Consider the following 24,238-nt stretch of genomic DNA (forward strand, 5'->3'; position numbering starts at 1 on the left):
GAACGCCCCCGGCCACGACCTCTTCCACTAGACTTCCTCATTGTTTTAAAAACGTAACCAAACTAACGTTATTTGTTGCAGTCACACAACTTACACGGTGAGCTATAACTTCAGTATGATTTAGCTACCCCTTTACAGGTTGGTGAGACCACAGCGAAAATCAGGCCCAATGTTACACACTCTTTTTTTGGTGGCTGCAAATTAGAGAGATGCCCCACACGCAGGACTGTCACTGAAGCACAAATGTTAATATTAATGTCACACTATTATTTTTTTTTTATTTTTATTTTTTTCAGGAACACTTTAGAAACCCCCCCCCAAAAAAAAATAGATTTTTGCAGGGAGAATTTAGAAAACAAATGTAACAAACTATATGCTTTCTATGGGCCACTGAGTGAGAGATGACGCACACAGGAATCAGGAGTGGCACACAAGCCCAGAGGCCAATATTTTTCTACCAATGATTGATGGAGTTATTTTCTCTGGTAGATTTTGGAACCCAAATCAAGGAAAAAAAATATAGGCTTTCTATGGACCACAATTGGAGAGAGAGAGAGAGAGAGAGAGAGAGAGAGAGAGAGAGAGATGGCACACCCAGGAGTCAAGACTGGCACACAAGCAGAAAGGCCAATATTAATCTCCCATTTTTGGGGTTTTTTTTTTTTTTTTCAGGGAGACTTTAGAAAAAAAAATAATAAAAAAAATATGATTTTATCAGGAAGAATTTAGAAACCAAATAAAATAAAATGATTTTTTCAGGGAGAATTTATAAAACAAATAAAAAGAAAAATAGGCGTTCTATGGCCCACTGACTGAGAGATGACGCACACAGGAGTCAGGAGTGGCACACAAGCCCAGAGGCCAATATTTTTCTACCAATGATTGATGTAGTTATTTTCTCTGGTAGATTTTGGAACCCAAATCAAGGAAAAAAAATATAGGCTTTCTATGGACCACAATTGGAGAGAGAGAGAGAGAGAGAGAGAGAGAGATGGCACACCCAGGAGTCAAGACTGGCACACAAGCAGAAAGGCCAATATTAATCTCCCACTGTTTTTTTTGTTTGTTTTTTTTTTTTTTTTTTCAGGGAGACTTTAGAAAAAAAAATAATAAAAAAAATATGATTTTATCAGGAAGAATTTAGAAACCAAATAAAATAAAATGATTTTTTCAGGGAGAATTTATAAAACAAATAAAAAGAAAAATAGGCGTTCTATGGCCCACTGACTGAGAGATGACGCACACAGGAGTCAGGAGTGGCACACAAGCCCAGAGGCCAATATTTTTCTACCAATGATTGATGTAGTTATTTTCTCTGGTAGATTTTGGAACCCAAATCAAGGAAAAAAAATATAGGCTTTCTATGAACCACAATTGGAGAGAGAGAGAGAGAGAGGTGGCACACCCAGGAGTCAAGACTGGCACACAAACAGAAAGGCCAATATTAATCTCCCACTGTTTTTTTTGTTTGTTTTTTTTTTTTTTTTTTCAGGGAGACTTTAGAAAAAAAAATAATAAAAAAAATATGATTTTATCAGGAAGAATTTAGAAACCAAATAAAATAAAATGATTTTTTCAGGGAGAATTTATAAAACAAATAAAAAGAAAAATAGGCGTTCTATGGCCCACTGACTGAGAGATGACGCACACAGGAGTCAGGAGTGGCACACAAGCCCAGAGGCCAATATTTTTCTACCAATGATTGATGTAGTTATTTTCTCTGGTAGATTTTGGAACCCAAATCAAGGAAAAAAAATATAGGCTTTCTATGGACCACAATTGGAGAGAGAGAGAGAGAGAGAGAGAGAGAGAGATGGCACACCCAGGAGTCAAGACTGGCACACAAGCAGAAAGGCCAATATTAATCTCCCACTGTTTTTTTTGTTTGTTTTTTTTTTTTTTTTTTCAGGGAGACTTTAGAAAAAAAAATAATAAAAAAAATATGATTTTATCAGGAAGAATTTAGAAACCAAATAAAATAAAATGATTTTTTCAGGGAGAATTTATAAAACAAATAAAAAGAAAAATAGGCGTTCTATGGCCCACTGACTGAGAGATGACGCACACAGGAGTCAGGAGTGGCACACAAGCCCAGAGGCCAATATTTTTCTACCAATGATTGATGTAGTTATTTTCTCTGGTAGATTTTGGAACCCAAATCAAGGAAAAAAAATATAGGCTTTCTATGGACCACAATTGGAGAGAGAGAGAGAGAGAGAGAGAGAGATGGCACACCCAGGAGTCAAGACTGGCACACAAGCAGAAAGGCCAATATTAATCTCCCACCGTTTTTTTCTTTTTTTTTTTTTTTTTCAGGGAGACTTTAGAAAAAAAAATAATAAAAAAAATATGATTTTATCAGGAAGAATTTAGAAACCAAATAAAATAAAATGATTTTTTCAGGGAGAATTTAGAAAACAAATAAAACCAAAAATAGGCGTTCTATGGCCCACTGACTGAGAGAGAGAGAGAGATGGAACGCTTAGTACTGGCACACAAGCCCAAAGGGCAATATTAATCTCCCTTTTTTTTTCAGGGAGAATTTCTAAAACCCAAAAAAAAAAAAAATAGGCTTTCTATGGCCCACTATTTGTGAGAGAGATGGGACGCTCAGGACTGGCACAGATGGCACGCTCAGGACTGGCACAGAAGCCCAGAGGCCAATATTAATCTCCCTTTTTTTCTGGGAGAATTTATAAAACCAAAAAAATATTTAAATAGGCTTTCTATGGCCCACTATTTGTGAGAGAGATGGCACGCTCAGGACTGGCACAGATGGCACGCTCACAACTGGCACACAAGCCCAGAGGCCAATATTAATCTCCCTTTTTTCAGGGAAAATTTATAAAACCAAAAAAAAAATTAAATAGGCTTTCTATGGCCCACTATTTGTGAGAGAGATGGCACGCTCAGGACTGGCACAGATGGCACGCTCACAACTGGCACACAAGCCCAGAGGCCAATATTAATCTCCCTTTTTTCAGGGAAAATTTATAAAACAAAAAAAAAAATTAAATAGGCTTTCTATGGCCCACTATTTGTGAGAGAGATGGCACGCTCAGGACTGGCACAGATGGCACGCTCACAACTGGCACACAAGCCCAGAGGCCAATATTAATCTCCCTTTTTTTCAGGGAGAATTTATAAAACCAAAAAAAAAATTAAATAGGCTTTCTATGGCCCACTATTTGTGAGAGAGATGGCACGCTCAGGGCTGGCACAGATGGCACGCTCAGGACTGGCACACAAGCCCAGAGGCCAATATTAATCTCCCTTTTTTTCAGGGAGAATTTATAAAACCCAAAAAAAAATAAAATAGGCTTTCTATGGCCCACTATTTGTGAGAGAGATGGCACACTCAGGACTGGCACACAAGCCCAAAGGCCAATATTAATCTCCCACTGTATTTTTATCAGGGAGAATTTATACACCCCACAAAAAACAATACAGAAAAATGAAAAGGCTTTCTATGGCCCACTATGTGAGAGAGATGGCACACACAGGGATGGCACTCTAGCAGAAATGCCAAATTGCCAATCTTAATCTCCCACCAAAAAAAAAAAAAAAAAAAAAAACAGGGAATGTCCTACAATTACTATCTCCCTGCCTGCAGTAATCTCAGCCAGGTATGGCAGGCAGCTACTATCTCCCTGCCTGCAGTAATCTCAGCCAGGTATGGCAGGCAGCAATAAGGAGTGGACTGATGCACAAATGAAATAAAAAGTGTGGACAAACAAAAAAGATAGCTGTGCAGAAAGGAAGGAACAAGAGGATTTGTGCTTTGAAAAAAGCAGTTGGTTTGCACAGCGGCGTACACACAGCAATGCAGCTATCAGGGAGCCTTCTAGGGCAGCCCAATGAGCTACAGCGCTGAGGGGAAAAAAAAAAAAAAAAAACTTCCACTGTCCCTGCACACCGAGGGTGGTGTTGGACAGTGCAAATCGCTGCAGCACAAGCGGTTTTGTGGTTAATGGACCCTGCCTAACGCTATCCCTGCTTCTGACAAAGCGGCAGCAACCTCTCCCTAAGCTCAGATCAGCAGCAGTAAGATGGCGGTCGGCGGGAACGCCTCTTTATAGCCCCTGTGACGTCGCAGACAGCAAGCCAATCACTGCAATGCCCTTCTCTAAGATGGTGGGGACCAGGACCTATGTCATCACGCTGCCCACACTCTGCGTTTACCTTCATTGGCTGAGAAATGGCGCTTTTCGCGTCATTGAAACGCGACTTTGGCGCGAAAGTCGCGTACCGCATGGCCGACCCCGCACAGGGGTCGGATCGGGTTTCATGAAACCCCGACTTAGCCAAAAGTCGGCGACTTTTGAAAATGTTCGACCCGTTTCGCTCAACCCTAGTGATTATAATACATATACCATAAATAGCCCATACCTTAAAACTATTATGGGCTAGTCCCCCTATGTTTTCCATATACATTTCCAAAAGACGGGAATCCCTACTTCCTTTAGTCAGGCACATGAACCAACAATAGGTATCTCCTGCAAGAGACTCTGTTCCCGATATCTGGTCAAATCAGCATTAGCCGCTGAGATACAATAATATATTGTATGGAAGCCATTGATACTCATCTATTGATGCATCAGCTGTAGTTCACCATTCGCCATTTACAATTAACGCCTCAACATGTTTCGCCTGCCTAGGCTCATCAGGAGGTCTGATATCATGATAACCCACCGGCACCCAGAAGATCTTTGGGGTCTCGGCTGCTGGGGGTAGCCGAGACCCCAAAGAACATGATCGGGGTCGGATTTTACCGCCCCCTGTTTTGTGATCGCTGGTAAATAACAGTTTACCGGCGACCGCAAAAAAAAAATACGATGTGTTATTTTCTGTCCTCTGATGTGATCGCACATCAGAGGACAGAGAAATAGGGGGATCGGAGACCCTGTATTGTTACTGGTGTCCCTGGGTCCTCCTGCTTCTTCTCCTGGCTGCCGGCATATTCCTCCGGGAAGAAAATGGCGGGCGCATGTGCAGTGCGCCTGCCATGATGTGCCAGCCAACAGAGGAAGATTCTTCCTCTTGTTTGATTTTGGTCACTGTGAGATCCTATCACAGTGATCAAAATAAAAAAAATAGTAAATAACCCCCCCTTTATCACCCCCTTATTTAGGAAAAAATAATAAAATAAAAAAGTATGTATTTCCATTTTCCAATTAGGGCTAGGGTTAGGGCTAGGGTTAGGGTTAGGGTTAAGGTTAGGGTCGGGGCTAAAGTTAGGGTTAGGATTGGGGTTAGGGCTAGGGTTAGGGTTGGGGCTAAAGTTAGGGTTAGGGTTGGGGCTAGGGTTAGGGCTAAAGTTAGAGTTAGGGTTGGTGCTAGGGTAAGGGTTGGGGCTAAAGTTAGGGTTGAGGTTAGGGCTAGGGTTAGGGCTGGGGCTAAAGTTAGGGTTAGGGTTGGGGCTAGGGTTCGGGTTAGGGTTGGGGCTAAAGTTAGTGTTAAGGTTGGGGCTACGGTTAGGGCTAAAGTTAGGGTTAGGGTTGGGGCTAGGGTTAGGGTTGGGGCTAAAATTAGGGTTAGGGTTGGGGCTAAAGTTAGGGTTAAGGTTGGGGCTAAAGTTAGGGTAAGAGTTGGGATTAGGGTTGGGATTAGGGCTTGGATTAGGTTTAGGGTTGGCATTAGGGTTAGGGTTGGAATTAGGGTTACATTTGGGATTAAGGTTAAGGTTAGGGTTGGGATTAGGGGTGTATTGGGATTAGGGTAAGGTTTGAGGTTAGGGTTGAGATTAGGATTAGGGGTGTGTTGGATTTAGGGTTTTGATCAGGGTTATGGATTGGGTTGGGATTAGGGTGTGTTGGGGTTATGGTTGGAGTTAGAATTGGGGGGTTTCAACTGTTTAGGTACATCAGGGGGTCTCCAAACGAGACAGCCAATTTTGCGCTCAAAAAGTCATATGGTGCTCTCACCCTTCTGAGCTCTGCCGTGTGCCCAAACAGTGGTTTACCCCCACACATGGGGCATCAGCGTACTAAGTACTAGTTGGACAACAACTTTTGGGGTGCAGTTTCTCCTGTTACCCTTGCAAAAATTAAAAAATTGGGGGCTAAAAATTCATTTTTGTGGAAAAAAAATGATTTTTTATTTTCACGGCTCTGCGTCAAACTTCTGTGAAGCACTTGGGCGTTCAAAATGCTCACCACACATCTAGATAAGTTCCTTGGGGGTCTAGTTTCCAAAATGGGGTCACTTATAGGGGGTTTCTACTGTTAGGTATATCAAGGGCTCTGCAAATGCAACATAATGCCCGCAGACCATTCTATCAAAGTCTGCATTCCAAAATGGTGCTCCTTCTCTTCCGAGCTCTGCCATGCGCCCAAACAGTGGTCCCCTCCACATATGGGTTGTCAGCGTACTCAGGATAAATTGCCCAATAAATTTTGGGGCCCAATTTCTCCTGTTACCCTTGTGAAAGTAAAAATTTGGGGGTGAAAAGATCATTTTTGTGGAAAAAATATGATTTTTTATCTTCATGGCTCTACATTATAAACTTCTGTGAAGCAGTTGGGGGTTCATAGTGCATACCACACATCTAGATAAGCTCTTTGGGGGTCAAGTTTCCAAATGGGGTCACTTGTGGGGGGTTTTTACTGTTTAGGTACATCAGGAGCTCTGCAAATGCAACATGACGCCAGCAGACCATTCCATCAAAGTCTGCATTTTAAAACGTCACTACTTCCCTTCCGAGCCCCGATGTGTGCCCAAACTGTGGTCCCCCCACATATGGGGTATCAGCATACTCAGGACAAATTGAACAACAAATTTTGGGGTCATTTTTGTGGAAAAAAAAATATTTTTTACTTTCACGACACTGCATTATAAACTTCTGTGAAGCACTTGGATGTTCAAAGTGCTCACCACATATCTAGATAAGTTCCTTGGGGGGTCTAGTTTCCAAAATGGGGTCACTTGTGGGGGTTTCTACTGCTTAGGTACATCAGGGGCTCTGCAAACGCAACATAATGTCCACAGACCATTCTATAAATGTCTGCATTCCAAAACGGCGCTCCTTCCCTTCCGAGCTCTGTCATGCGCCCAAACAGTGATCACCCCCACATATGGGGTATCAGCATACTCTGGACCAAAACATTTTTTGGGCAATTTATCCTATTTGTCATGTTACCCTTGAGAAAATAAAAAATTGCGAGCTAAAAAATCATTTTTGAGGAAAAAAAAGGGATTGTTTATTTTCACAGCTCTACGTTATAAATTTCTGTGAAGCACTTAGTGGTTCAAAGCGCTCACCACACATCTAGATAAGTTCCCTAATGGACCTAGTTTCCAAAATGGGGTCACTTGTGGGGGGTTTCTACTGTTTAGACATATCAGGGGCTCTCCAAACGCAACATGGTGTCCAATCTCAATTCCAGCCAATTCTGCATTGAAAAAGTCAAATGGTGCTCCTTCTCTTCCAAGCCCTGCCGTGCGCCCAAACAGTGGTTTACCCACACATATGAGGTATCGGCATACTCAAGACAAATTGCACCACAATTTTCGTGGTCAAATTTCTCCTGTTACCCTTGTTAAAATAAAAATTTGGGGGCTAAAATATCATTTTTGCAGAAAAAATGCGATTGTTTTATTTTCACGGCTCTACGTTATAAACTTCTGTGAAGCACCTGGGAGTTCAAAGTGCTCACCACACATTTAGATAAGTTTCTTAAGGGGCCTAGTTTTCAAAATGGTGTCACTTGTGGGGGTTTCCACTGTTTAGGCACATCAGGGGCTCTCCAAACGCAACATGGCATCCGATCTCAACTCCAGCCATGTACACCCCTCAAAGTGACTTTAAATGTGAGATGGTCCCTAAATAAAAATGGTTTTGTAAATTTTGTTGTAAAAATGAGAAATCGCTGGTCAATTTTAACCATTGTAACTTCCTAACAAAAAAATTTTGTTTCCAAAATTGTGCTGATGTAAAGTAGACATATGGGAAATGTTATTTATTAACTATTTTGTGTGACATATCTCTCCGATTTAAGGGCATAAAAATCCATAGTTTGAAAATTGCAAAATTTTAAAAATTTTCGACTTATTTCCATTTTTTTCATAAATAATCGCAAGTAATCTCGAAGAAATGTTACCACTAATATGAAGTACAATATGTCAAGAAAAAAGAATCTCAGAATCAGCGGGATCCGTTAAAGCGTTCCAGAGTTATAACCTCATAAAATGACAGTGGTCAGAATTGTAAAAATTGGCTCGGTCATTAAGTACCAAATTGGCCCTGTCACTAAGGGGTTAATATGCTGTGTCTTTTGTGTACGAAAATAAGCATCAGAAAAAACCACACCAAACACTCATCATGGAAACTCAGCCTGATAATGCGACTGATTCATCAAAACAATGCAAAAACACATTTGAACTTTTTAGATGCAGTCTATTGGCTTTATAAAGCCCCAACTAAGAAACTACAGACTACTGGCCAACCTGAGGTTACGTTCACATGTGAGTACTAGATTTTCTGTAGTATTTCTGCACTTATTGGGTAAACTAGGTTACTTGTGTTTTTTTTTCATTGTGTTTGCAAGTGCGTTTTTCTATTTGCGTTTTTGACTCTGCCGATTTGGTCTCTTGTTGGTTTATCATGTTTTAGTTTTAGATAAAGCTGCTTTCTTATACTCCCTGTTATTTGGCTTTGACAAAATTGTATTGATAGTTGTGTGCAGCTTGTGAAACAGACTAAGAACGCATATGTTTTTTTCACCTGTGAATTTCCTGCGTCTAATGCAAATCTATGGGGAAAATGCCTACACAACACTCAGTGTACCCGCAAAATAAATTGACATATTGGAGATTTTAGACACATACCACAGGTCAGTTTACACAGCTTAAATATGCCTTTTTAGATATATTTTGAGACTGCTGCTTAAAAAAGTATGGTTGCAAACTCCCTTTAAGGCCGGTTTCACACGTCCAGATAATTCCAGTACCGGAAAAAATCGGTACCGGAATTATCAGTGTCCGTGTGCCCCTACGTTTCTGTGGCACATCAGTGTGGCACACGGGCGGCACACGTGTGCCGCCTGTGTGCCCACTGGGTACCACACGCACCGTGCTGGGTACCACACGTACCAGCATCTGGTGCTGAAGCCGCGATTCATATCTTCCCTGCAGCAGCGTTTGCTGCAGAGAAGATATGAATAATAGTGTTTATAATAAAGATCTATGTGCCCACCGCCCTCCCACCCCCTGTGTGCCCCCCCGCTGTTCTAAAAATACTCACCTGGCTCGCTCCCTCGCCAGCGCTGCTTCCTGTTCTGGCCGCATCTTCTCCTGTATGCGGTCACGTGGGGCTGCCAATTACAGTAATGAATATGCGGCTCCACCCCTATGGGAGGAGGAGCCGCATATTCATTACTGTAAATGAGAGGCCCCACGTGACCGCATACAGGAGAAGATGCGGCCAGAACAGGAAGCAGCGACAGCCAACGAGGGAGCTGGGTAAGTATTTTCAGAACAGCGGGGCGGCGCACAGGGGGTGTGAGGGTGGTGGGCACATAGATCTTTATTTTAAACACTATTATTCATATCTTCTCTGCAGCGGACGCTGCTGCAGGGAAGATATGAATTGCGGCTTCAGCACCAGTGGGGGGGACAGCGCTTAATGAAGCGCTGTCTCCTGCACAGCATACGGACTGTACACGGACAACGTCCATGTGCGGTACGTGTTTTACACGTACCCATTGACTTTAATGGGTCCGTGTAACACGTGCGCTCCCACGAATACTGACATGTCTCCATGTTTGGCACACGGAGACACGGTCTGCAAAAAATCAATGACATCTGCACAGATGCATTGATTTTTATGTGTCTACATGTGTCAGTGTCTCCGGTACGTGAGGAAACTGTCACCTCACGTACCGGAGACACTGACGTGTGAAACAGGCCTAAAGGTGTTGTCTTGGACATTATATTATTTTTACTATGAGCCCAAAAACTAAGAGGAACTATTTGCTCGTTCAACCCACTGCAGGCTCAGAGTAGTCACAGACTGCGTCTGCCAGCGATTCACCTGCTCAACGTTAACAGAGCAGCCCTTCTCTTCCGGGCTGCTCTGCTGACGTGGCTTGACTGTTGACATTGTGCTGACTGACAGCCAGCTCCCCACAGTTAGGAAAGTAGGGAGTCGGCTGTCAATCAGCATGATATCGGCAGTCACACCCCTTCAACAGAGCAGAGCAGATGAGAAGCCGCTACTCTGCCGACATGATATTAGCGGAATCCACAAAATCTCCTGCAGGAGTGGTCTGTGACTGCTTTGTGCTGGCAGACATCAGTGCCCGGCACAACAGTCATATAGTTAGCAACTACATGTCTGTTAGTTCTTCTGCCCATAATGAAAAAATGTAAAGTTCTGGATGGCCCCTTTAATTAAATGTGCATTTTCAATTTAAAAATTATTATTTTCTATTGATATATTATATAGTTCAATAGTTTGATTCTGTTTGTATGCATTGATTAATCTCCTAAACGGCATACTGGAGTTAAATGTGAGAAAATGCTTGATGCATCGATTTTCTACTCTAATAAAAAACAATTTGTAGGGTTTTTGTTAAGAATACCATATTAGATAAGAATAATTAAGTCACAATAAAAGTGGAGTTACCCTTGTAATTTAATTAACAGTAAGTGTTCTCACCTCGGCCATCTGCAAGGCACCTGTTGTACCCCACCGGACTGAAGTACTCGAATACAAACACCGCCACTGCAGACACTATCAGGAGCATCACAAACATCATGACCCAAACATCGGCACTGAAGGGCTCTATACCGGAAAGAGAAAGTTTTCCATTAGATGATTATAGGTTAAGATTACATAGAGGATTGCAGTAAGGAAAGAGCTGGAAGGAAAAAGTGGGGCGACGGTTTGAAGGGGTCAAGAACTCGGGCATATTTGGATAGAGCACAGATTTCAAGAAATATGAAAGCATAATATTACAAGAAGTATATCTTCTGTGAATTACCAAGAAAAGCGGAGGGAGAGACTGTTCCATTGCTTCTTGATACCATGACACTTATACCAGTCTCTATAAATGGTACCGAAAAATCCACCACTTCTGAACGCTCCTCATTGATGGTAAGGGACCCAACAGCCATGTATGCTCGTTTCGTCACCACCTAATGGATAAAAAAAGATGATGTAGCTATAAGAACCATAATGTGATGAACAGAACAATGTACAGAGGTAATCCAGAGGAGGTAGCGACGACTCCACTGCCGAAGCTAGACTATGAGTCACAGGGTTCCCTCTCCAGGAAAAAATAATTGACCCAAAAAAATAATTATTTACAATAAGAAGACTGAAGTGATCCGTTCTTTATAAGAACATTTTATGTATAAATTAAACATTAATTTGGTTTTCAAGCTGATATGACTATTACGCACACTTTAGAGTGGTTTACCTATTTTAGAAAGTAGTGGCACATAGATAGGATACACCACCCCTAAATGGGGTTCAGTGACCTTTAAGACCCCCATTGTTTTAGAGAATTTAGGGACCACAGAGTGCTACACCACCCTTACAGTTTTACCTTTACACAGAGGTGTTCAATCGTCACCCTTTGTATTTCAGCTCTTTTAAAATCAATGGGACCAGCTGCATTTACCATCAAAGGCTGAAATTGGCTGAAAGCGCTGTGCAGGGAAAAACTGAAAAAGACACAGTGCTAAAGCCATACTGTGACCATTTCATTATCAGAATCATTGGGTAGTTGTTCCCTAAGTCAAAACCCAAGGAAAAATTAAAGAGCTCTTAACACAAGTTCGAAAGTGGCTTGTTTTTTATCTTTTTTTATTCTTGCCAATTCCTTAAGTAGTCAAGTTTTTTTTCCAAATCAGCCATACGGTTCCAAAGATATGGAACTTTTTATTTGGTGCTAATTTATATGGTCTTTGCAAAGAATGTGTTGTTCACAGGATTCTCTGGGGCATGTCTTTAGGCTGCGCTGCATTATTACCCTATGACCACCGTCCCTTTGAAGACCATAAAATTAGCCCATATCTCTGGAACCGCAAGGCAGATTTTAATAAATTTGAAAAGTTGAAAACTTAGTGGAGCAGCAAGAATAACAGAAAAAAAGTTATGACAGGTCCTTTTTATATAATGACATATGATAGCACTGTCGGACTGGGGTGCCAAGGGCCCACCAGTAACGATATCCAGGGCCCCACTTTTCAGCTGCATACAAAGGTGACATTATCCTCAATTACAAATGTATATAGTGGGGAAAATAAGTATTTGATCCCTTGCTGATTTTGTAGGTTTGCCCACTGACAAAGACATGAATAGTCTATAATTTTAAGGGTAGGTTAATTTTAACATTGAGAGATAGAATATCAAAAATAAAATCCAGAAAACCACAATGTATAAATTATATAAATGTATTTGCATTTTGCAGTGAGAAATAATTATTTGATCCCTCTGGCAAACAAGACTTAATACTTGGTGGCAAAACCCTTCTTGGCAAGCCCAGCAGTCAGACATTTTTTGTAGTTGATGATGAGGTTTGCGCACATGTCAGGAGGAGTTTTGGCCCACTCCTCTTTGCAGATCATCTCTAAATCGTTAAGATTTTGACGCTTCATAAGTTTTCTATGGGATTGGTTAGAATCTGTTTTGTTTTGACCATCCGCCATTTAGTTGTGGTTTTCTGGCTGCTGGTCTTTTTCCCCTGGTGCTGGGTTGTCTTGGTCAGGTGATTGTATCACCCTTTATTACCCAGCACCTGCCTCCCATTCCTTGCTGGACAACAGTGTTAATCCGCTAGAGCAGAGGTCCCCAACTCCAGTCCTCAAGGCCCACCAACAGGTCATGTTTTCAGGATTTCCTTAGTCTTGCCCAGGTAATAATTGCATCACCTGTGCAATGCAAAGGAAATCCTGAAAACATGACCTGTTGGTGGGCCTTGAGGTCTGGAGTTGGGGACCTCTGCGCTAGAGTTCTAGTTAGGTGTTTAGACAGCTTTCTGTGTTTGATATTTTGCAGTTCTGGGATCTCTGGTTCTGCTATCTTTTGTTTCTGTTTCCAGTTTGTTTCTGCAGCCTTCTCTGTGTTTCCTATTAGGAGGTGACCTGTGTTTTTGTACCCAGTCCTTAGATCTTTCAGGGACTTCCTTCCTTTTATCCAAAGGTCTTTGCTGAGTTTAGACTAGGATCGTGGGTGGGTCTATTTGAATGGAATGGCTCGCCCACTCCATCGTAGGGTTTCAGCCTAGTCTAAGTGAAGGGTCAGCTTTTCCCATCTCTCCTAGTTCTGTGCTGCAGTTTCGTAACAGGATTAAGGTCTGAAGACTGGCTAGGCCACTCCATGACTTTAATGTGCTTCTTTTAGAGCCACTCCTTTGTTGCCTAGGCTGCGTGTTTTGGGTCATTGTATTAATGGAATACCAAGTCACAACCTATTTTTAATGTCATGGTGGAGGCAAGGAAGTTGTCACTCAGGATTTTGCGGTACATGGCTCCATCCATTCTCCCATTGATGCGGGGAAGTAGTTCTGTGCCCTTAGCAGAGAAACACCCCTAAAACATAATGTTTCCACCTCCACGCTTGACATTGGGGATAGTGTTCTTTGGGTCATAGGCAGCATTTCTCTTCCTTCAAACATGGCGAGTTGAATTAATGCTAAAGACCTCAATTTTTGTCTCATTTGACCATCGCACCTTCGCCCAATCACTCACAGAATCATCCAGGTGTTCATTGGCAAACTTCAGATGGACCTACACATGTGCCTTTTAGAGCAAGGGGACCTTGTGTACTCTGCAGGAATTTAAACTTTTACGGCAATGAAGAGACAATTTGCATATTTCCCAGAGGAGCATTGCGGCTTTAAGTCTCCTCACCTCAACATGCTTATCATGTCACTCTCCGCAAGGAGAAACGATACTTCTTGGATCCCAGTCAGATGCCTCTCAATCAGCCAAACCAGATCTCCACTTTGCACTGACGAGGGGCAGTACCCCGAAACACAGTGTCTGCAAATTGAGATTCTGGTTTGGCTATTATCCTAAGTCATGTGACAAGGCTCGTTAAAGAGTCGACATTGACTGTTAGGATTGCTACTTCCAATAGGTGGCACTAGAGTTCTAGTCCTCTTCCTCTCTGAAGAGACAATTTGCATATTTCCCAGAGGAGCATTGCAGCTTTAAGTCTCCTCATCTCGACATGCTTATCATGTTACTCTCCGCAAGGAGAAACGATACTTCTTGGATCCCGGTCAGACACCTCTCAATCAGCCAAACCAGACCTCCACTTTGCACTGACGAGGGGCAGTACCCAAAAACACAGTGTCTGCAAATTGAGATTCTGGTTGGGCTATTATCCTAAGTCATGTGACAAGGCTCGTTAAAGGGTCGACATTGACTGTTAGGTTTGCTACTTCCAATTGGTGGCACTAGAGTTCTAGTCCTCTTCATCTCTGAAGAGACAATTTGCATATTTCCCAGAGGAGCATTGCGGCTTTAAGTCTCCTCACCTCGACATGCTTATCATGTCACTCTCCGCAAGGAGAAACGATACTTCTGTAAATGTGTTACCTTGTTTTCTTGGTATCTGTGGTTCCAGCTCCCTTGAGATCACTAACAAGTTCCCCCTGTGTAGGTATGTGCACACGTCCGGATTTCTAGCAGAAATTTTCCTGACAAAAACCAGACATTTCTGCCAGAAATCCGCATGCGTTTTTACCACGATTTTACCGCGTTTTTCACGTGTTTGTGACGCGTTTTTGGTGCGTTTTTTATGCATTTTTTCCCAAATGCATAGAATAGCGGGAAAAACGTAGAAGATCCGCTAAATTAATGAACATGCTGCTTTTTTTACCGCAATGCATTTTTTTCACAGAAAAAAAAGCATCATGTGCAGAAAACATGCAGAATGCATTCTAAATGATAGGATGCATAATGTATGCATTTTAAATGAGTTTTTATTGCGAAAAAACACGTGAAAAAATCTGAACGTGTGCACATAACCTTAGGCTGATCTCTCACCTTCTTTATGATCAAGGATAACCTACAAGGTGAGATTTTGCATGGTGCCCCTGATCGACATTGACTGACAGTTATTTTGTGTTTCTTCCAATTTCTTACTGTGAAGAAACCAGATTGTATCTTAATTTCCCAGACAACCATGTTTTTTGCAAACCAAAAGAACCGGCTTTTTATCTGTATATTGGCTTGTGAATTTAAGTGTTTATGTCTGGTGGGTCAAGAAGACAGACTTGCCAACTGATATACTATCTAACATACTGTGTAAAGGTACCGTCACACTCAGCAACTTTGCAATGAGAACGACAATGATCCATGACGTTGCAGCGTCCTGGATAGCAATCTCGTTGTGTTTGACACGCAGCAGCGATCTGGACCCCGCTGTGCCATCGCTGGTCGGAGCTAGAAGTCCAGAACTTTATTTCGTCGTCAGGTCGGCATGTATCGTCATGTTTGACATCAAAAGCAACGACGCCAGCAACGTTTTACATGGAGCTAACAACCAGCGAGAACGATAAGTGAGTCACCGTTACGTCACTGGATCGCTCCTGCATCGTTCTGGAGTTGCTGTGTTTGACGTCTCTACAGCGACCTAAACAGCGATGCTCCAGCGATCGACTCGTTGTCTATATCGCTGCAGCGTTGCTGAGTGTGACGGTGCCTTAAGTCTGTAATAGTGACTGTACATAGGGTTTGTTAAGCTTTGTATATTGATGTGTGCTTATATGCTAATAGTGCTACTTAATCCCATCACCATTGTTTACTTTATCTTGATGTTGGACTGAAGGACCCTGGGTAATTCTAAAAATAGCTTACATGCCTTGGGTATAAAAAGACTCAGAGATCACATCCTGGGAGACTGAAGTAACACAGAGCTACCAGCCAGACATTCTGCAAACCACCCCAACAGACAATAGAACGGACTGCAGCCAATTCATCATGGCACCATCATGAGGGACACTGATCTATGATTCTATAGGACACAGCCTAGGGGTTTTCGGCTCCGGTTGGAAGGACTCAGATCTGATCCAGTGACCATCTCTGAACCATGGATATGTTTGGAGAAAGCCAGGTTTGGGACCCGCTGGTCGCCTGGTTCCATGGAGATGGTCAGATAAGCCAGGTGGTGACTCTCGTGTCAACTGGCTTTGGACCTTGTATGGACTCTATGGACAGTTCTTGGTCATCTCCCTATGCTTGTCGATACCCCTTCTCTGTGCGTGCATCCACAGATGGAGTAGCGACCCTGGGAGTTCTGACATCATGTCAACTGGCTTTGGACCTTGTATGGACTCTATGGACAGTTCTTGGTCATTTCCCTATGCTTGTCATTACCCCTTCTCTGTGCGTGCATCCACAGATGGAGTAGCGACCTCGGGAGCTCTGACATCATGTCATACTGGAAATACGTGGAGACGCAGTGATCTTTTATATGCGCCCATGTAATCAAGCAATTCCAGCCATGTTGGGATTGCTCTGTTTGCTATTGTGTGCTGTGGTTCAATAAAGAATTGCCGCCCTGTTTTACCTTAACCCTGTGTTGTCTGTGTAGTGTATTGCCCACTGGGAGAGAGAGCGGGCGTTCAGTGGTATGAGCCGTGGTCCATGCAGTCTTGCTAAAGACAGCTGGGCCAGCGGACGAGAGCACCCACTGACCCCGTTTCTTCACACTTACTATTGCACCAACAGTTGTCTCCTTCTCACCCAGTATCTTATGTATGGTTTTTTAGCCTATTCCAGCTTTGTGCAGGTCTAGGATCTTGTCCCTGACATCCTTAGAAAGCTCTTTGGTCTTGCCCATGCTGTAGAGGTTAGAATCTGACTGATTAATTGAGTTGGTGGACAGGAGTCTTATAAAGGTGACTATGTAAGACAGCTGTCTTTAGTGTAGGTAATGAGTTGATTAAGAGCATCTAACTGGTCTGTAGGAGCCAGAACTCTTAATGGTTAGTAGGGGATCAAATACTTATTTTTCACTGCAAAATACAAATACATTTAAATGATTTATACAATGTGATCATCTGGATTTTATTTTTGATATTCAATTTCTCAATGGTAAAATTAACCTACCCTTAAAATTATAGACTGCTCATGTCTTTGTCAGTGGGCAAACTTGCCAAATCAGCAAGGGGTCAAATACTTACTTCCCCCACTGTATAACAATGAATTGAGTATATCATTAAATGAATAGCATGCCACCTTTGTCTGTACATAGTGATTCAAGTTTATTGTGCCAAGTACTGCTCATATAAGAGGGTGGTAGCCCATTATTGCACAGGGGCCCATCAGAGGAGTCTCATGTTCTCCTGTGGGCCAGTCCAAGCCTGTATGCCAGCAATATATCATCACTTACTGAGATGACAATCTCTTGTTAGGAGTGCAAAGACTTGCCTATATGCATTTTGGCTTCCTTATATTCTTACATCCAGTTTTATTTTCTCACTGACACAATGTGTTGTTTCTTTTCAGATGAGTACATGGATTTAATAGCAAAGGATCATGCAGCTCGGAAATGTACAGTAAGGCCATGTTCACACTATGCGGTTTTTACTGCGGAACCGCAGCGATTTTGCCGCTGCGGGTCCACAGCTGTTTTCCATGCAGGGTACAGTACAATGTTACCCTATGGAAAACAGAAACCGCAGTGCACATGATGCGGAAAAACCCGAAAAAAAACGCGCAGAATTGCTGCGGAAAAAAAGAAGGACCAGGTCACTTCTTTGTGCAGAATCACAGCGATTCTGCACCCATAGAAGTGCATTGATCCGCTTACTTCCCGCATGGGGCTGTGCCCACCATGCGGGAAGTAATGCGGATAATGTGCGGGTTATACCCGGGGTGGAGGAGAGGAGACTCTCCTCCAGGCCCCGGGAACCATATTTGTATTAAAAAAAAAAGAATAAAAATAAAAAATCATGATATACTCACCCTCGGAAGTCTCAGCGCTGCACGCGGCCGTCCGGTCTCAGGTTTGCTATGCGACCAGGACCTTCGGTTACGTCGAGGTCACATGACCGTGACGTCACCGAAGGTCCTGGTCGCACAGCATCTTTGGAACCGGACCGCCGCCTGCAGCGCCCAGGAGATCGGGACGTCGGAGGGTGAGTATATCATCATTATTTTATTATTTTTAACACTACTATTGATGCTGCATATTGCTGCATATGAAGGGGTAAATCCCGCAGCGGAACCCGCAGCGGAACCCGCAGCGGAACCTGCAGGACAAACCACGATAAATCTGCAGGGATAACCGCAGCGGGTTTGCCCTGCAGATTTATCAAATCCGCTGCGGGAGAACCCGCAGAATAAAAAGCAACGTGTGAATGTGGCATAACAAGAAATATACAGGACAGGAGACCTGATGCCTCTATCACTTGGTGTAGGACAATGACCGACTACTTCTATACAAGTGGATCTTGGACTCAACCAGTGAAAGAGCAATTGACCAAAATAAAACTGCATCATTTTAGTACAAAAATAAGTAAGACCCAGAAAAAGTTAATTGGAAATATCATTATGGATGAAAGACAAAGAGGAAGCGGAAGAGCAGTAGATGAATGGATACAATCACATAAATCAGGAACATGCCAATGAGGAGTAACACAGACTAAGAGAATACACTAGGTTTTTTTTTTAACATATTGACCGTAAAGTTATTAAACTCAGTCACGAAGTGTATAATACTAAAAACAAACCTTTATTCACATATAAACAATACAAAATATTAAAACAGTGCCTCAAAATCAGATCAAATTCAATGTCAAGGTAAGCGACGGGAATTACAGGTATATTACTTTTAGTTACTTTACAGTTTCTAAATGGTCACCAAACGGACATTTCCTTATGGTCAGTACCACGATCATGCAGTGACATTGCGAAATTGCTACCACATCTATCCACGGTAAATGCTCAAATACCACAAGTGACAATGCGAACGAAATGATCACTCATTAATCAGCAGGTGGTCCGCACAAAGGGATATACCCAAGACTATACTATAATACAAAAAGCAAGATTTAAAACATATATATGGTACATAAAATCTTGGCAAATAACTTTTAATAAATTAATAACATTAATTCTTAATTGACATTTAATATTTAAATTAAAAAAAAAAAAAAAAAACACAAAAAAAAAAAAACAAACAAGTCAAAAATATCTGACAAATTACATTTTTTTTGTGTTTTTTTTGTTTTTTTTAATTTTTTTTTTTTAATTTTTTTTATTTTATTTAAATATTAAATGTCAATTAAGAATTAATGTTATTAATTTATTAAAAGTTATTTGCCAAGATTTTATGTACCATATATATGTTTTAAATCTTGCTTTTTGTATTATAGTATAAGTGCCTTGGTGCCCCTCCCCTTCCTTTTGTCTTATGTATAAATACACCCTGTACTGTGCTATGTATTATATGCCCTGAAGAAGAGAGTAAGAAAGCTCTTGAAACGCGTAGGCTTCAATAAAAAACCTAAAATCTACCTCGTGAGCGCGGTCTTCAGTTCGCCCAAGACTACTACCCTCAATATCCTTTTGGATTTTTGTGGAGACCTGCTGCTACGGTTATGCCTTCATGGGAGTTGTGACCTTTGGTTCACAACTGAAATAGGTGAGCACATTTCCCGCAAAGGATTGTATTCTTTCAAATATAGTGAGACACATTGGGGGCGCCTTGTGTTTTTTTTTTTCTTTTTTTTTTTTTCTTTACCGCAAGAAGTAGGCAGTGCAACACAGAAGCTGTAAAATCCAAACGGTGCAAAATTATTAATAAACACTAATTACAAAAAATTATTTTTACCCAAAAATAAGTAAAATATAAAAGTAAATAAAATATTTAAGTAATCTAGAAAAAAAAATCATGCCCCAAAGCGGATAACCCCTTTAGGCTATACATCTATTAAACCTTCCACCATCAGTCATGAAACTCTAGTAGTGAACGGGACAGAAAACTTTTGTAATGCATAGGATGAGATTACGAAATATACACTACATGACTAAAATCTTACCTCGCCAATCATTCCGTTCCACGTGCCGTTGATCTTCTTTCCATGCTTGCCATTAGTTACCAGATAAAGATCATAGGTAAATTTCACAGTTTTAGCTATTTTCTTCAAGATATCAATACAGAACCCCTTGCAGCATCTCTTGATGTAGTTTCCACCTTCTTCCGTGCGGTTCCTAAAGATCAAAACAAGATTACCATAAAGAACTGGAAGACTGACAAGTTCCCCTGAGTCACAGCAACTTTATGTCTTCTAGGGACTTCCAGCAAAAGGCCCCTCTTACAGCAAACTCATAAAACTGTGATTCTACTCAGAGCTTAGTTAATTTGCTCCTTGTTCTTTATCTCTCTCAATACAATTAATCATTTTCAAGTCAAAAACATTCATCCAACCCATAAAAATGCTTCTCAGATGAAAAAAAAAATACTTTTATTAGAGATAGGTGAATCGATACTTGGGTCTCTGGTCCATTGGCCAGGTCAGCAGTCTTTGGCCGCTGGAAAGGGGGTTGCAAAACTAGTTTCTTCCAGGATCCCCGGGGTCGCTTTCGATTAGCCAGGCTGATGTGACTCCATCACTGCAAAATGACATTGCATCAGCCCAGCTAATCAAAAGATGCCCCCGGGACAGAAAGGAATTCACAAGTCTCCTGTCCAGCAACCATAGATGACTGACTTGGCCGATGGACTGCAGTCCCACAAATCAGTCCGTACATCTATAATTTTTACAATTATGTAAGCTGCTTTAGTTAGCCAATGTGCTTTATATACTGGGTGCCGTAAATCACAGAGCAGAGACTCTGCTTTACCTTCCGATTATATGAATGCCTGGTTTTTATACCAGTAAGAATACATGTCTTGCCTATTGTACATTTAATCACATGTCATAGTATTTCTTGATTAACAAAGACTTATTTTCTTAGCTACATGGCTTTCCTAGGGCTCATGTGACAGTGTTGTGTCACGGGATCCCTGAGGCTGATCAGCTCTGGCTTCACTCTCATCTTCTACAGATGTAATTGCCATGCAGAGGAAATGTGGCTGCTTTTTTACTTCCTCTGGATGGCTCATATGTCTCAAAGAGAGGAGAGTGAAGCCAGCGCTAATTGTCCTCAGGGACATGAGTAGCCACGAGAGAGCTAGTGTTAGCGCCAGCATCGGAGATGAGTAGGTGTTCTTATTTTACGGGGAGAAAACAGAGATTCCGAATGGTTGTCCAAGTTCTGGACACAACCTTTAACTTCAACTTTATAGAAATGGCAACACAGCCTCCAAGTTGCATGAAGTTGTAAAAGGACTCTCTTATAGCACTATGAGTCACTACTATACTGCCTCTGCCTGCAATTTGATACAAAGACATACATAGTGGAGATGATCAAATCTTTTGATAATCAAATTTGCCAGCTTAGGCAAATGTTTTGCTAAAATTCGATTTACGATTAATTTATTTGTGGTGAATCACAGATAACCTAAGTTCCCTGAAAATATGTGTATATTAATTTGAAGTCTCCTAGAACTGTACCCAACCGCTTCCAAGCTCAATGAAAACACAACCTTAGTAATATCAAAGGGACCTCCATATATACTGTATGGCTCTTCGCTACTGTTTTGTCACATACACTGTCTGTATTTAGAGGTTTTATTTTCTTTTTTCTCCCTATTTTTATTGGTAAATTGTGAGCTGTGACATTCTTGCACTAAACAGATGTACTCCAAATTGGTTGCTGCATTCCCTGCCTCTGCTTTTACACAGGTTACGATTGGCTTTTCTGTACTATGTTATATGCTATGCTATTCTATAAGGTTTGGAAATCCTTCTCTGGCTGATGCTAACATCGGGATTGTGCAAAATAGCAGTGGACATTTTTGGCCATTTAATTGCTCGAATTTGCCAAGTCCAACAAATTTCCTAAAATTTGGCACACATTTAAATTTGCAACAAAATGGTTCTCTAATCTCTAACACAGAGTTTTATGTAGAGGATGTTAGGAGTCGAGTTTCCTCTGCTGCACAGGGGGAATCTCGATCCGTGTCTGCTGCGGTCTCCCATTCGGTATCGGCCGCAGTGGGCTCTGCTCAGTGGAGGCGTCGCTCCCAGCGTCTCGCTGGGGCTGATTCGGTGCATAGGGTCACTACTGCCTTTTCTGGCTTTCCTATGGTACCCTGCACTGATCTGCGGCGAGCGAGCCTCTCTGGGACTTAGTCCTTGTTTACTCACACTGAGCATGCCCAGGGCAGGGTCTCCCATTGGAGGTCAAGGGCCACATGTTCGGTCACATGCTCAGGTGCTGCAGTACATTCCATTGGTCCTTCTGGAAGGTCCTGAAAGGGCAAAACATGCTCAGGTACTGCAGCACTTTCCATTGGTCCTTCTGGAAGGTCCTGAAAGGGCAAAAACTTCAGTAGCAGCTTCCTGTGCTGCAACTATATAAACTGCGCATGACCGCACGGCCATGCGCTAGTATTGTCTTATGTTATGTGCTTTGCGCTAGTGTGGTCACATATATGTGAGTTCAGGGACCCGGCTGAAATAAGCCCCTAGAATGCTGGCTCCTCCGGCGAGGAGATTGAGTCTGAGTGTATTCAGGGACCCGGCTGAAATAAGCCCCTAGAATGCTGGCTCCTCCGGCGAGGAGTTTTGTGTGTTTGTGTGACCACTGACTGCTCTCTGTTTGGGCTTTTAGCCTGTGCCTCTGTGGAGTCTAACAGGGCACAGTGCTTTCCTTTCACGGCTACTCAGTGAATTAACTGAGTTAGTCTATACCGCCATATAGCTCCGCCGTTTGCTAGCAGCAGGTACTCCTGCACGGTGGACCCCGGGCTGCGAACGCACCAATATCAATAAACATCTCTATTTACTCGGTGCGTTCCGCTAGCCCTAACAGAGGATTAGTTAGAAACCCATAATGCAGAGCTGTAGGGGACTTGGTTGACATCTCACAAAATATTTTATCCAGCTTTGCTATGTTCATGAGCCCAAATTGTATAATTTTGAGGCATGTAGATTGTATATACGAGGCATAGGTAAAAAAAAAAAGACAAATACAGTATATTTTCAATCTATTATTACCTATGGAATTCCAAAACTTCAGAAATTCTGCAAATGCTTTCATAACAAGTGTATGCATATAGCGCTCAGCTCCCAAGGAACAAATAATATGTGTGACCCATGTTTCTGAAGTACCTACATTTTTCTTCTACTTATTATTATGGAACATTCAATCACACCTAATTTTGGACTCCCTTCCTTTACATTCATATGCCAGGGCTGACATCAGAGAATCACAATATATATATAAGTCCCAACAATGATAGTGAAATATTTTCTCATGTGTTGGCCTCCTAACATTATGTGACAAATATTGCCCACGACTATTGAATGAAGGTAGTAACTTACTATTGAGTCAACTAGACAAGGTGATTGAAACATCTCCCTTTACACTCCAAGTCTATATGTGTAAACGTGTCTACGTGATGTATGGCACCAATCATACGGAATGAAATCTTCACTTTGCCAATCCGCTCGTCCTTTTGCTATCTCTTTCTTTTTGCTGTCATGTGTACAATAATAAATATCTCTGATGCCCATCACAGACAAGATGAAGATTACAGATCCTATGGGTAATCTTTGATATTTCCAAGGTGATATACAGAACAAGTGATAGCCTCGAATTCGGAACAAAGTTGTTTGTCACTTCACATACTGGCATATGCCTCCTGATATGATAACATCTCAGCCATGACATAGGGCATGTCTGTTACTGTCAGCCTGATTTCTCCAGTGTTCAGAACACAGAAAGAAGTCTCTCTCATATAGTCAGAGTGAAAAGACGGTGCAAAGGTCAGCTTTATTTCTTGTAGTGAAAGAACACAGATTGGAGCTATGAAAGTCTCTGCGGATGTCACACAGTGAAGCATTCCCATCTACATTAGCAGCTATTTAAAGCAGCAATCCATCAAAGACTTGAAAAATGTAAGACTTTCATGAAGCACACTCACAAGACAGTACGGGCGCATTTGCAATTCTGAGATAAAAGCGTCAAATGAACATTGGAATGGGTCGTCCATATATGTATTTTATGGTTTTTTTTTTTACATTTTTAGCTTTAAATTGTATAACTACTGAAAAATGTGTAGACCATTTTAAGAGACATTTGTGTTATGACCTGGTGGTTAAGAGGCCACACTGATATGACCTGGTGGCTAAAACGCAACATGGAGCGATCTCTGAGAAGGTGG

At 41.9% G+C, this 24,238-nt stretch overlaps 1 protein-coding gene across 1 annotated transcript in view; it reads right to left on the minus strand.

Moving 5' to 3' along the window:
- The window catches only part of GRIN2B (glutamate ionotropic receptor NMDA type subunit 2B), a 939,810-nt gene that overhangs the window by 97,407 nt on the left and 818,165 nt on the right, over positions 1-24,238 (minus strand). Inside the window, exons 7-9 of the mRNA XM_069737061.1 lie at positions 20,004-20,175; positions 10,983-11,136; positions 10,658-10,783 (exon numbers count right to left, since the gene is read on the minus strand). Of these exons, the coding sequence (XP_069593162.1) occupies positions 10,658-10,783; positions 10,983-11,136; positions 20,004-20,175 (452 nt within the window). The remainder of the gene's footprint in view (positions 1-10,657; positions 10,784-10,982; positions 11,137-20,003; positions 20,176-24,238) is intronic.

Source organism: Ranitomeya imitator, chromosome 8 (genome assembly GCF_032444005.1).
Source record: "Ranitomeya imitator isolate aRanImi1 chromosome 8, aRanImi1.pri, whole genome shotgun sequence".
NCBI lineage: Eukaryota > Metazoa > Chordata > Amphibia > Anura > Dendrobatidae > Ranitomeya > Ranitomeya imitator.